Here is a 12,549-nt window from a genome sequence, read left to right on the forward strand (position 1 = left end):
GTAAACAAGGACTTAGGAAATTTTTTCGTATATAAGTAGTTATACGAGTGAAATTTTTCTAAGTCCTTAGACTAGTTTTTATTAGGGAATTCTTTGTTCCTTAATAATTTCTGAACCACTCGTCCTACATCCCTCATCCCAAGTTATAAATCCATCCCAAAAAGTTTCCTACCTCCTGACCCCCTCCCCCCAAAATTTTGGACCCTATTTTTGGGTTGATACATTTTACCACCACCCCAACCCCCCTCAAATTTCTTTTGGGGCTCCCATCCCCGAGTGGGTACTCGTTGGATTCGGGATCGTCCCCATAGTCCAACAGCGCTAATATGAGACGAAGAGGATCACTCCCCTTAGAGGGATCATCGCAGGGAGCTTCTAGCTCACAAAAGGTTACCATTACTAAGAAAACAGAGGGTAAATGTAAAAAGAGACCCCGACAGGGGGTCCTCAGAAGAAGAAGAAGGACTGCTGGAGAGCCTTAGCAATCTGGTTTACCAATTGGGATTAACTATGGTGGCGTTGAGACAGCATATGAGACACCGGGTCTCTCAAAATACATAAGTACACATGAGCAGGAGCTCAAAGGCATATATGATGGGCTTAATGCCTTGATGCAAGTCTCGTCCCCTTTATCAGTTGTTACGCAGGCTACTCAGACGGACCCTATAATTGTGGAAGATGAGATGGAGCAAATTCTTACTAAGGAGCTGACAGATGAGCAAATAATAGATCTACTGCCCAAAAGGTGGCCAAATAGTTTGCGGAACAAAATTAGTTTGATTAATGAGTTGCCTTCTGAGGTGGTGGACTCTTGTACTTTTAGTGATTTAAGTAAATCAAGTCAAGGGGATGAAAAAGAAGGTATTATTAGTACCAAATACAAAGTAGGCGACATTCGTAAAGATGTACAATCAATTCTTGGAGACTGTGACGACATTAAGAAAAGTAATACAAAATCTACTACGATGGTAATGGTACTGAGAAGAGCACAATGGGAGCTATATTGACGGCTTTAAGGAAGATTATTCCTCAGGCTGGTAATTTAGTTTTTGTCGTTCCCAATAATAATATTGGAAACTATATGAAGAAATTAATATCTTATTTGCGGAGAGACGAGGAAGTAGCGGTTAAAGTGCTTACGATCCCAGTTGAAGGTAAAGCTATACAAGGCAAGCCTGGACAAGCCCATATTAAAAAGTCGACACCACCGGCAGTTGACAGTCGTACTGTGGTTATCAAAGCAGCTGAAAAATCCTATTCTGATTTACTTAAAACGATGAAGTCTGCAGTAAGAAGCGAAGATGCAAAAGAGATCATCTCCTTACGTAAGGGCAGGAATGAAGAACTCCACGTGAGAATTCAGGGAGCGCAGAAAGCTGCAGAGTTTACAAGTAACCTACGAGATAAGGCGGCAGATCTGCATGTTGACCTGCATACAAGAGCGGGAAGGCGCACAATAGCTCACATCAGGGATGTAGAATATGACACCACTGAGACAGAAATTCTTGCTGCAATTACTGCAAGAGTAGGTACTGATGAGGACATCAAGATATCGTCAAGGTTACGCCAAGACGCAGAACATTACAGTAATCACAACGTATAGGGCCGCCTATAAACTCGTAGAGGATAGGATACGAATAGGATGGGTCAACTGCCGGGTTTTTATCCGAGACGATGGGGATAGGTGTTGTAAATCTGCATTTTACAGAATATTTTCTTAAAGAAACATCATTATTCTATATTAATATCTAGCGAATAGTGAACATAATTTTTTTAATATTTTTATTTATCTGACAACTTTTTACCAATAATATATACCATTTCTATTATATATTTGATTCCATGATATATCATATAAATAATGTAATCCATTTGTACATCATTTTTTAATGGAAGTTTTATACTGTGGTAATCAGTTGTTTTTTATTTTTAGTTATTGGTACGTAATAATTTTTTCTTGGTTTCTAAATGTTAATCCTTACTTAATCAAAAAATAAAGGATAAAAACTGGTAAAAGAACTTGAAATAACTAAAATCATCAAATATCTTGATTAGAAAAGTAAAACCATTAAGGAGTTAATCTCTTTAATAAATTATGTTCTGCACACTAACTCTGAAAGAAATGCAATATTAAAAATAAATCTTATATACACTTTTTTACACAAAAAAAATTATAAAAAATTATTATTACCAAAACTACTTCCTGCTTTATTATATTAAAACAGTTGACATGAAAGATACAATATTTAAAACTACATAAAACAATCTACAATCAGCATAAATTAAACAAGAAAAGAATGTTTGATTTTGTAATGAAAAAAAAATGGGTTAAAAAAGAAAGAGAAAGTAAGAATTTGTGAAGAATACAAGAATTTTAAAATGAAAGTAAATTAATTTGTACAATAAATTTATAACAAAAATTATGTATATTATTAAAAATAACTAATTTTCATGTATTTATTGCTTATTTTTCTCTTTTTTTCAGATTTAGCACTTTACAGACATTTCTAATTCATCAGAATATTTAAAATTATGTATGTTAATAAAAACATCCTAAAAAATTAAAATGAATGACAAAAATTAAAAAAAAAAAAATGCTTTCAGGAACTTCAATAAGTACATAACTATAATAACGTTTAAATTGTCCTTGATCACATTAAAGGTAATACGCACATATTTTAAAAATATAAATGAAATGCAAACATTAGAAATAAATTTTTAATACCTTACTCTTGGAAAAATACGTATAATAAAAAACACCAACAAAAGTATAATTAATGAACAAGTAAAATTTGAAAATGATGAGTGGATTAGGGAAATAATATTTAATTTAAATTTTCAAATTTGGATTTCAAAATATATTCAAATTATAATATAATTTGAATAGAATAACAAAAGTTCTATTATCTTCCATTGATTATTTTATTATAATAATAAAATAATAAAATCTCATTAAATCTTCCATTGATTATAAAATAATCAATGGAAGATTTTAGATCAGATTTCTGATTTTAGATCAGTGACTGAGAATGTATTTTGATGAAGTAGAGATCTCTGCAGACCACTAAATGAAAAAAAAAGTAAGCATTAAGTTTAAGTTCATGAACATTAATTTTTATAAAAACTCTATTATTAGGATGAAAGTTACTAGACTACTTATTAGTAGTATATATGAATCATGCAATTTTCATATACACATTAACAAGCACAGATGAAAGTAAGTATAAATTAATAGTTGTCATAAGATAAACAGTTCAGAAGTTTATAAATCCAAGAGATGTTATTAAAATTATAGTTAAAGTAACAGAATTAAACATTATTCAGGTGTTTGGTAAATACTTCTCAACAAATTCAAAATAAAAACCAATGCTCTCAGATTCATTTTTTGTTTCATTAAATTGCTTCTGATTTTTATAGGGATTCTTTATTCTAATTTCATTAAGTTTGATTATAATACTGGACTATGGTTATGTAATAATAATAAATCTATAAAAATTACAAACAAAGCTTTTTCATTTAAATTCAATTTAAAAAAAAAGATTTACTTGAGTACAATTAAGGGGGAATATTAAAAAACAAAGTACAATAAATTTTTCTTTAAATAAATAATTATTTTTTTTGAAATAAGTAATTATTGGTGCTAACTAATCATGACTTAGATGAAGAAAAGAATAATCTATCATAAGACGTTAGTTTGTGCATGAGAATATGAAATGTAAATTAATAACTTACAAAGGATGTAGGATTGAAACCTAGTATCTTCCTGATGAAAGACTGATTTAATCAGAACTGATTTCATCAGAACCTTACAAAAGCTGGTGCTTATCGATAGTGAAATATTATGTTTTAATTAAACAAAAAGCTGTACGTGTATAGTTTATAAGAAATACATTTCTTCTACATAACATGTATAAACTTTTCAATTTTTTTTGTTTTGATGTTCAAGTAATGTATAAACTTTTCAATTTTTGTTTGTTTTGGTGTTCAAGTAATTCTGTATTGAAGTTGTCATTAATGCAATTGTTAAAAAAATATTGAGAATGCATGCTACAATAAACCTTTTAATAATTAAGTTTTGTTTCAGTACTGGTAATAATTTTATATAATTATCTAAACCTAGAATTTCTCTAATTGGTCAGCTCTTAAAAAAACTGACTATAGATTCTCTGTTTCTATAAAGGACCAGATGAAAAGTTTGATTTCAGGAGGAAACATCTTTTTCTTTTTTAAATCATCAGAATCCTGTTAGACTTTAATTATTGCTGTGAATTCAAAACAGTTATGAAAACAATTATTATTATGAAAGTAACATGTAAAAATTATACAAATACATGTAATGATCACAAACTACTAATTATGAGAGATTTGGCAGTATTCTTATGGTTGAATACTCTTCCTTTTGTCAACATAATTAATGAAATTTATTAAATAAATAATGAATTAATTAAATAATGTAATTAATTTTGTCAACCTAACCATTTATGATATTCAAATATAGTATGGGAATGGTGGGCTCTCCTAGATTTATCACCATTTATTTATAAACGGTGGCAATATATATTTGTCATACTTTTTTAGTATATATTTTTTAATATGTATATATTTTTTTTTAATATATATTGCTTCAGTTTGTTAGGTTTTTATTAATACAAAATGTTAGTGTAATGGTGGAAATATAACAAAATTAAAAGGAAAATGTAAAAATGCTGATAAATAGAATTGATAAAAAAATGATAAAGAATATATATGATTATTGTAAATAAAGCATAATTAAGTATAGTAAGCAGTATTGTTGCATTATCAATATGAAATAAAACAAGGGCTAAGAAAAAAACATAAAGATCATCTAAATGGTCAAAGGTACTAAGAATAATTTAAATAGAATTAATAATTAAAATAAGCTTAAATTAATGGTAATTGGTAAATAGGTACAGAGCCATTCTTGCGACAGTTAATTCAGGAAGCATGGAATTAAAAAATCTGGAAAAGAATTTAAATAAGTAACAGATTTTTGAAGAAAACAACTTAAGAGATAGAGGAGGTGGAACCTTAGTGTCGTGCTACTTACTGGCATTCCCTCCTGTGCATGTTCCCTGGTCAGGACCTAAGTGAATATTTAATTGCTATAAGCCAATATACATTTATTAACATAACAATATTTTATTAACAATTTATCAGCTATCTACTTTTTTACAAAAAAATAATTTTTTCAAGAGTGATAATTAAAGTTTGACTATATAAATTACTACTAATTATCCATATTAAAAAAAAGTAATTTTTACATTCCAAAAATGTAAAATAGAAATTAAATTTAAAAAAAAACTGTTTGATTCAGATATAAATGAAATTTACTAAAAGTGGAAAAAAAAAATTGTAAAAAAATAATTAAATCTGGAAAAAATGAGAAAAAAATAAAATTCCCAATAAATTAATTAGTTTTGTTTTTAAATTATTATCATTAATCCATTCATTTTTTTTATTAATTTTTTTTTTTTTAATTAAATTTTGTTAAAAAATTTAAAAAAAAAACAAAATCCTACATAAACCGGTATAATTTTCATCTTTAGAAAAATTAACAAAAACAAAAAAATAAAAAACTCTGTAACAAATAGAAAATAAAATAATTTTCATAAGTTAAGTTCATAAAAACCAGTCTTAAAAACAAACACAGAAACAAAATTATTTTAGTGACACAAAAACAGACAAGAGACAGTTATAAACAATTACATATATTAAATGAGACGAGAACAATAAAAAAATGACATAAATATCCACATATAAAAAACTATCATATTTTCAGACATATTGTTATACATTTTTCAACACAAATGCAAATAACTTGTCTCAGTGAGTTTTATTACAAATTTTAGCATGTAAAATTTAAAAAAATCTGAAATGGAAATACAATGTTCAAAAAATAGTTCAAACAAATATTTAAAAATGAACAATAAACACATTTATGTTGTTTATATGACACTAACTGCAATATTTATGCATCTATTTAAATGTAAATTAGATGCATTTTTACATAAATAACACACTATATGTGTTCACTTGTATTAATCAGGAAAAAAATTTAAACTTTTAAGATTTATACAGATAGGTAATTTATAAAATATTATTAAAATGTTAACTGTATAACAAATTTTGATATAGTTGAAGTTAAAGGAGAAAGTAAAAGCAGATATAAGATATATATGCTATCAAAATTTGTTGCCCAACAACTTTAGTTTGTCATAACTATTTCTATTTGACAGTAAGTTCATTTTTATATCAGAACAGCCAGTTTTAGAATTTATCAACATAAAATATCTAAAACAAGATGTGCTTATTCTAATCAGTAGTTTCATAAACTAATTTCAATGTTAACTTTAAATTTCAGTTTAATTTACAATGTTTTTTCTTTATCGCAACATAGCATGTAAAAATACATATTACTTTTTAACAAACTAAATTTGTTAATTATGGCTTTAAAAACTTATATTAAAATGTTTTCAGTTGCTTTTACAACCATCTTCATTGACTGGTGCTGTTGATGTTTCTCACTCTGGTGGGAGCCATGCTATTGTTGTCAGTTTCTTTTGCTGGCAAGATACTTGTTTAAAATGAGGTCAAAAGTATTAGATATGAACTGCATTTATTCATTTAGCTTATAGTTGATATTTACTTTAGTGTAATGGTAATCCTTTAGATACTTGCTAGTAAATTTATTTATATCTATGGAAGAAGTACAAACAAAGCTTTAAACTTGAAACAAAGATATAATGAACATGTTTGCGGCACTTCATAAAAACATTTTACAAATACATCAACAGTAATAATAATAACCTTGATATTTTATCCATATTAAATGATATACTGTTTTACAATTGGTTATATTATTGGTTATAATTGGCTATACTGTGCTATTGGTTATTTTAACCAATTGTAGCATTAACTTGCACAGAATGAGACCACTGAAAGTGGTTGAAAAGCAAGCGAAAGCATGTTTTAAAAGGTATATTAAATAAATTTGGTTTGTCATATTATTTGAAATTAATAATTTTACATTTACATCAACAAATTTAATTATTGTATACAAATTTATAGTCAAATGATAATCTTACATCTTACAGTGATTGGTACTTACATTTTTTTAATTATAAATAGTAATATTCACTAGCAATATATTTATGTAAAAGTAAAACTAAATCAAAAACAGTTCTTAAGCAAAATAACTGCAGTAGAATCAGTCAAAAGGGAACTGACTATCCTTTCTCATTTTCATTCATCTTTGTCAGATATAAGGTAATTACAATATTAAAATTATTTGTTTTAATTTGCTTTTGTGTAACATATAATTTTTAATAATTAATAATCTAAAAAAGGCACCATACAAATGTTAACTTTTTGATAAATCTACAACAGTGAAATTTTCAGGAAATTCTTAGATTGGGAGAAGGGTGAAAAAGATTTGCTGGATGGAATGACTAATGAATAAGAAGACTAAGGAAATGGGTAAGAAAGGAGCAGAATAATTAGGCTTACCATATGTCCAGGATTAGTCCAGACAGTCCTGGTTTTTTAGTGCTGTCCGGGGTTGCAAAAATCTCCAGGGTTTGAGAATTTTATGACTGATGAGGATTTTTTTTAATTTTAGACCTATACGGAACAGAACGTAAGGATGTCAGAGGGTGCAATACTCCTACTTATCGCAGTATATGGACTTGGGTCATTTGCTGGTGGATGATTCTACTGTACTGGTGGGTAATAAATAAAAGTTGGTGGTGATTCATTTTATGAAATATGGATTGCGTTCCCATCCAATGGAGGGTTTTAACTGTAGGGACCCAGTGGAACAATGCGATAATGAGCTTATCTTCCGCGATGTGTTCCCTTTCTGCCCTGCATGGGCTAAGATCCTTTGTTTAAGGGGTTGTCCTCTTGTAAGAAAAAGGTGTCAGAGGCGATTTTGGAGCCTGTACTTTGTTATCTTTTAATTTTAATTTTAAAGAAAATGTGTTTTGGTTGGGTAGTTCTGGGACATTGCGTCTCAGAGCTAACTCAGTCAGTGGGAAAGTGGGGTTTGGATGGTTGGTAAGGAATTTGGTATGTTGTTTTCGTGTCTGTCTCTCATAATTTTTTGATAACCTTTTCAGATCTATATGTTTGACATCACGCTTACATTCTCTTACGGCCATGCATCTCTCAGCCAACCTTGGAGCAAGTGCTGACATTGATTTTGACGGAGGCGCGGCTACCAGTCTTGATACAATATTTTACTTAGTCATTTGGCAACACAACAGTTGTTTTCATGTGTGAAGTAACTCGTCTACATGTTTTTGATCATTTTACCTCTGTTCGTTTTTTGTCTCATCGTTTAGCAATGGGCAAAAGAAAATGTGTGTTTAATGTTAACCAGCAACAGGAATACAAATTTTTGAAATTATGTAATGACAGTAACAATGAACGTGTTTATTGCACACTGTGCACTGGAGAATATTCTGTTGCACATAAAGGAAAGGGTGATATTGAAGATCACGTGAAAACAGCTAAACATAGAAGTGCTATTAATGCTATTGCTTCAGCAAACATAAGATATTTTTTAAAGCCAAAGATGAAAATAACAATAGCAGTGATCTGGGGTGTGCTGCTAAAGAATCTACATTTTCATACCACACTGCTAGATACGAACTCGGTTTCAAAACATCAGACTGCACGTCTAAGCTCCTTAAAAAGTTATATGACCCAAAATTTTCATCTGCTAGAACCATAATCAAGGCAATTATTGTTAATGTTATTTTGCCATTTATATTTGATAATGCGTTGCATTCTTTGGAAAACATTAATTTTGTAACAGCAACCATGGATAGATCAAACAGAAATGAAGTAAAACTTGCTTTGATTGTTGTAGGATATCTCCGTCTGGAGGAGGAAATTCAAGTTAAACTTTTAAATTTCGATGAAGTGTCTTTGATAACACTATCAGTAATTTTGGTAGTGTGAAGAGAAAGGGGAATGAAAAGTGTTCAGAAAAGTTCAAAGTGATTTATATAGACCAATTTTTAAGGTGTTTCAAAAGACTGATATTTCATGTCGGAATTTTTCTAAAATGGTTGATTTTGTGATGTCTTTGCCTGGGACATCTGCTCGAGAGTTTTCTCAATTATGGGAAACATTTGGTCTGCAGAAAGAAGAAGAATTTCAGTATCTACTGTTAAACATCTGCTAAATGTTAAAATTAATTCAGAACTTTCTTGCTGTGCATTTTATGATGCAATTAAAGTAAAAACAATTTCTGAAAAAAGTCATGACAGTGAAAAATACAACTGAATAAATAAAGTTTAATGTTTCAGTAAACTGTTAAGATTTTTAAGTAATTTCAAAAATATAATTATTTCTGAATTATTTGTATAATAGTCCCAAAGTCTCTGATTTCTTAGAGTGACTCTTGGCTTGAGACCTGAAAATAGTTAAATCTTTGGTTTGCATACTAGTCTGATTTTACCTTGTTTAATCCATAAACAGACAGCTCAGAGGAATGTACAACAATCTAACATGGACACAGTTTCAAGGAGCCGCAAGTATTAAAACTAAATGTTTTCTTCAGGTTTTAACTATCAACCTCTCCCATATAGAAAAAGATAAAACCAGATTAAAAAAGTACTCTAAAACATAATATTTCCTTAAATTAAATTTCTTTAAGCTGTAAATTTTTAATGTTGGTGCTAAATTAAACAAGAAATCCCACCAACTTACCAATCCATAAACTGGAATCTGACTTCAAAAATAGAAATTTAAGAACTAAAAAACAATTTTTCTTTTTACTTTTTAATGTTACTTTTTTAATAATTTTTATATCATTTTTATTTGTATTTTGTATGAAATGAAAAGGTGAGAAACCTGCATTTTGGTAAAAACTAGAAAAGGATGCAGAAAAATTATGTTAATTGACTACAACTGAACATATGCTGGAGTTTTCTGAAATGAAGATTATATACTATTTTTTACCTTAAGTTTCCAAATAATCTTATATATTAAAAAAAAAATTGGGCTGAAAACCTATTTCCAGTTTGACTGGGATCGGGCTGATTTTTTTTTTTATTCTGTTCAAAATGACCCGCAGGTATGCCATCAAGCGTCATAGAAATCCAAACTTGAGTCTCCTCTGAAAACTCCTCAAAAAAATTTAATTTATTCCTTAATTGAGGAACTTTCTGAGGCTATTACTCACAGGAACATCACTTTGAAGGTTTTTTGGTGCAGACCATTTCAAGTAGAATGAAAAAAAATCAGCCCAGTCTGTCCAGTAGAACATCTGGGTGGACTGGAAATAGGTTTTGAGTGTGCATTTTATCTTTGATAGCAAAGGAAAGAGAAAAACAAGGGGGTTGGGATGAGACATGTAGTAAATGGAATAGGATTTTAGCTGATTTTGATTAAATATATAACATTATTTTGTAATAATAACACTGTGAAGCAGCAAGGGGCCACTAGCTTTTTCATGTAAAAATACTTTGATTATAAGATTGACTGAATGTTCATACGGTTATTCTGATTATTTTTTTAATTATGTTGCTAAGTAAAAATGATAAGAAAAAGTAAAAGAAAAGTTTCCTTAAATAATTTATATAGACTAGATAATTATTTTTTAATTAACCACTTCCACTTATGTCCTTTGGAAAAACGTATAATGTCACCATCATATAAACTTCCTCCATAAAATAAAATAAAATAAAAATTCATTAAAATTACTCTACGTAAAATATAATTTTTTATGGGTGTTAAAAAATTATACATACATTTACTAACCCATTTCAACTATAATTCACAGGATATGATTTAGTTATCTCCTAAATCTAAGTTGAAGTAACAGATAATAGTAAAATTATCTGTTATGAAACTGAACAATTTTTGTTAAATTCAATTTTGCATTCTGTACACTCTACTAAACTTTATTTAAACTTCACATTTAATAAACTTTTATATTATTTTACTTAAAATCTAAAAATAAACAACCATTTTGATTGTTGAATACATTTTGATGTTAAGTAGACACTAAGTAAAAATTATGTATTAGGAAATAAATTATATAAATAAATGAGAATAATGATGTAATAACAATAATAATAATAATAATAAATACTGACAAATAAACAGAACTTATGAAACACTGTTATCAATATTTCAAAAGTAGTGTGTTTATTAATTATTTAATATTTGTTACTGTTATTTCTTTTTTTTTTCATTAACTTATGTAATTATTTTCTTTCACATTTTTTCTCAGTGTTTAGTGATGGTAATAGTTTAACAATCAAATGACCATCTAGTTTTAAATTTTAAGTAATAATTTATATGTTTTGAACATAATTTGGTTTCCAATTTATTTCAATAATTATTTTATAAGTGAAAATTGAATTTATGAAAGAAAAAATGGTGGAAATGAATGATTGGTTAAAAATAATTGATTAACATAAACAATTTATTAAATTGATATTTATGTAATCTCTCTCTCACAAACACACAAAAAAGAAGTTAAATATGATGCTAGATTCAAAATTTTATAAAATTATAAAAATAAAAGTGAAGTGGTTTAATAAATCTCTGATTTCTTAGATCGTATAACATTAAAGGATAATATGACAAACCAGTTCAAATCCTCCCACCACAACCCTGTGAAAGCAAACACCTACACCAATATGAGTGTCATGAAATACTATCTCAATTTTAGCCACTGAATCACATAGCTTGTTTTTTAGCATTGAGCCTATTTTAACCTCATGCAGTTACATACATATATTAAATATATCAACATAACAGTGATACACCTAAAAAAATTTCTAAAACACTGTGTTATATAAATTTCACTTTCAATCAGTCTTCAATTTTTGCAAACAGCTACTTTTTTCTTTCTTAAACCAAAATAAACTAAGATTCATAATTCTTAATACTACATATTTTATGATTCCAGCAATGAAATAAGTAGAAATGTTATTATTGGGAATGTGAATATAGACACATGTGAATACAGACATATGAATATAGGCACATCACTGGCAATAGAAATATTAATGGGGCAGAAGATGTGAATAGAACTGGTTTACGATACGTTGACTATAGTAGTCAGCTTTAATTAAAATTAGCAAGAAGTAAATACAAAAAAACAGCAATCCAAGAAATTAAAAATATACTCAAGTTTTTGTTTGTTCATTATTATACTTTACAATAAACCAAATAGTAAAATTAATACATTAAGTATAGGGAAAAATAATCATCCCCATGCAATATAAACAATGATAATTACACTAAGATAATGAATGTTATTACTAAAATTAAATTGTAGCATTTATTATTGTACATAAATAATCATTTTTTCAGACTGATTTGTGTATATGAAATTCAATTCTTTCATTGATATGAATCTATATAAATAATTTCAATTAATATTTGATTGTCATTTTATGAGCTGATATAAATCAAAGAATTTAGTACTTTATTAATATCTTTAACACTGCAATAATATATTATTTTTATCAACCCACATTCTTGTGAAGATTAATGCTTGAAATC

At 28.0% G+C, this 12,549-nt stretch overlaps 1 protein-coding gene across 10 annotated transcripts in view; it reads right to left on the minus strand.

Annotated features, from left to right (window-relative positions):
• The window catches only part of hlk (hulk), a 309,501-nt gene that overhangs the window by 200,606 nt on the left and 96,346 nt on the right, over nt 1–12,549 (minus strand). For 7 of the 10 annotated variants that reach the window (XM_075356311.1, XM_075356386.1, XM_075356357.1 and 4 more), the window contains exon 4: nt 5,069–5,104. The exons of the other annotated variants lie outside the window; for them this stretch is intronic. In XM_075356311.1, the coding sequence (XP_075212426.1) occupies nt 5,069–5,104 (36 nt within the window). The remainder of the gene's footprint in view (nt 1–5,068; nt 5,105–12,549) is intronic. 10 annotated transcript variants of the gene reach the window in all.

This window comes from Lycorma delicatula, chromosome 1 (genome assembly GCF_047948215.1).
Source record: "Lycorma delicatula isolate Av1 chromosome 1, ASM4794821v1, whole genome shotgun sequence".
Classification (NCBI taxonomy): domain Eukaryota; kingdom Metazoa; phylum Arthropoda; class Insecta; order Hemiptera; family Fulgoridae; genus Lycorma; species Lycorma delicatula.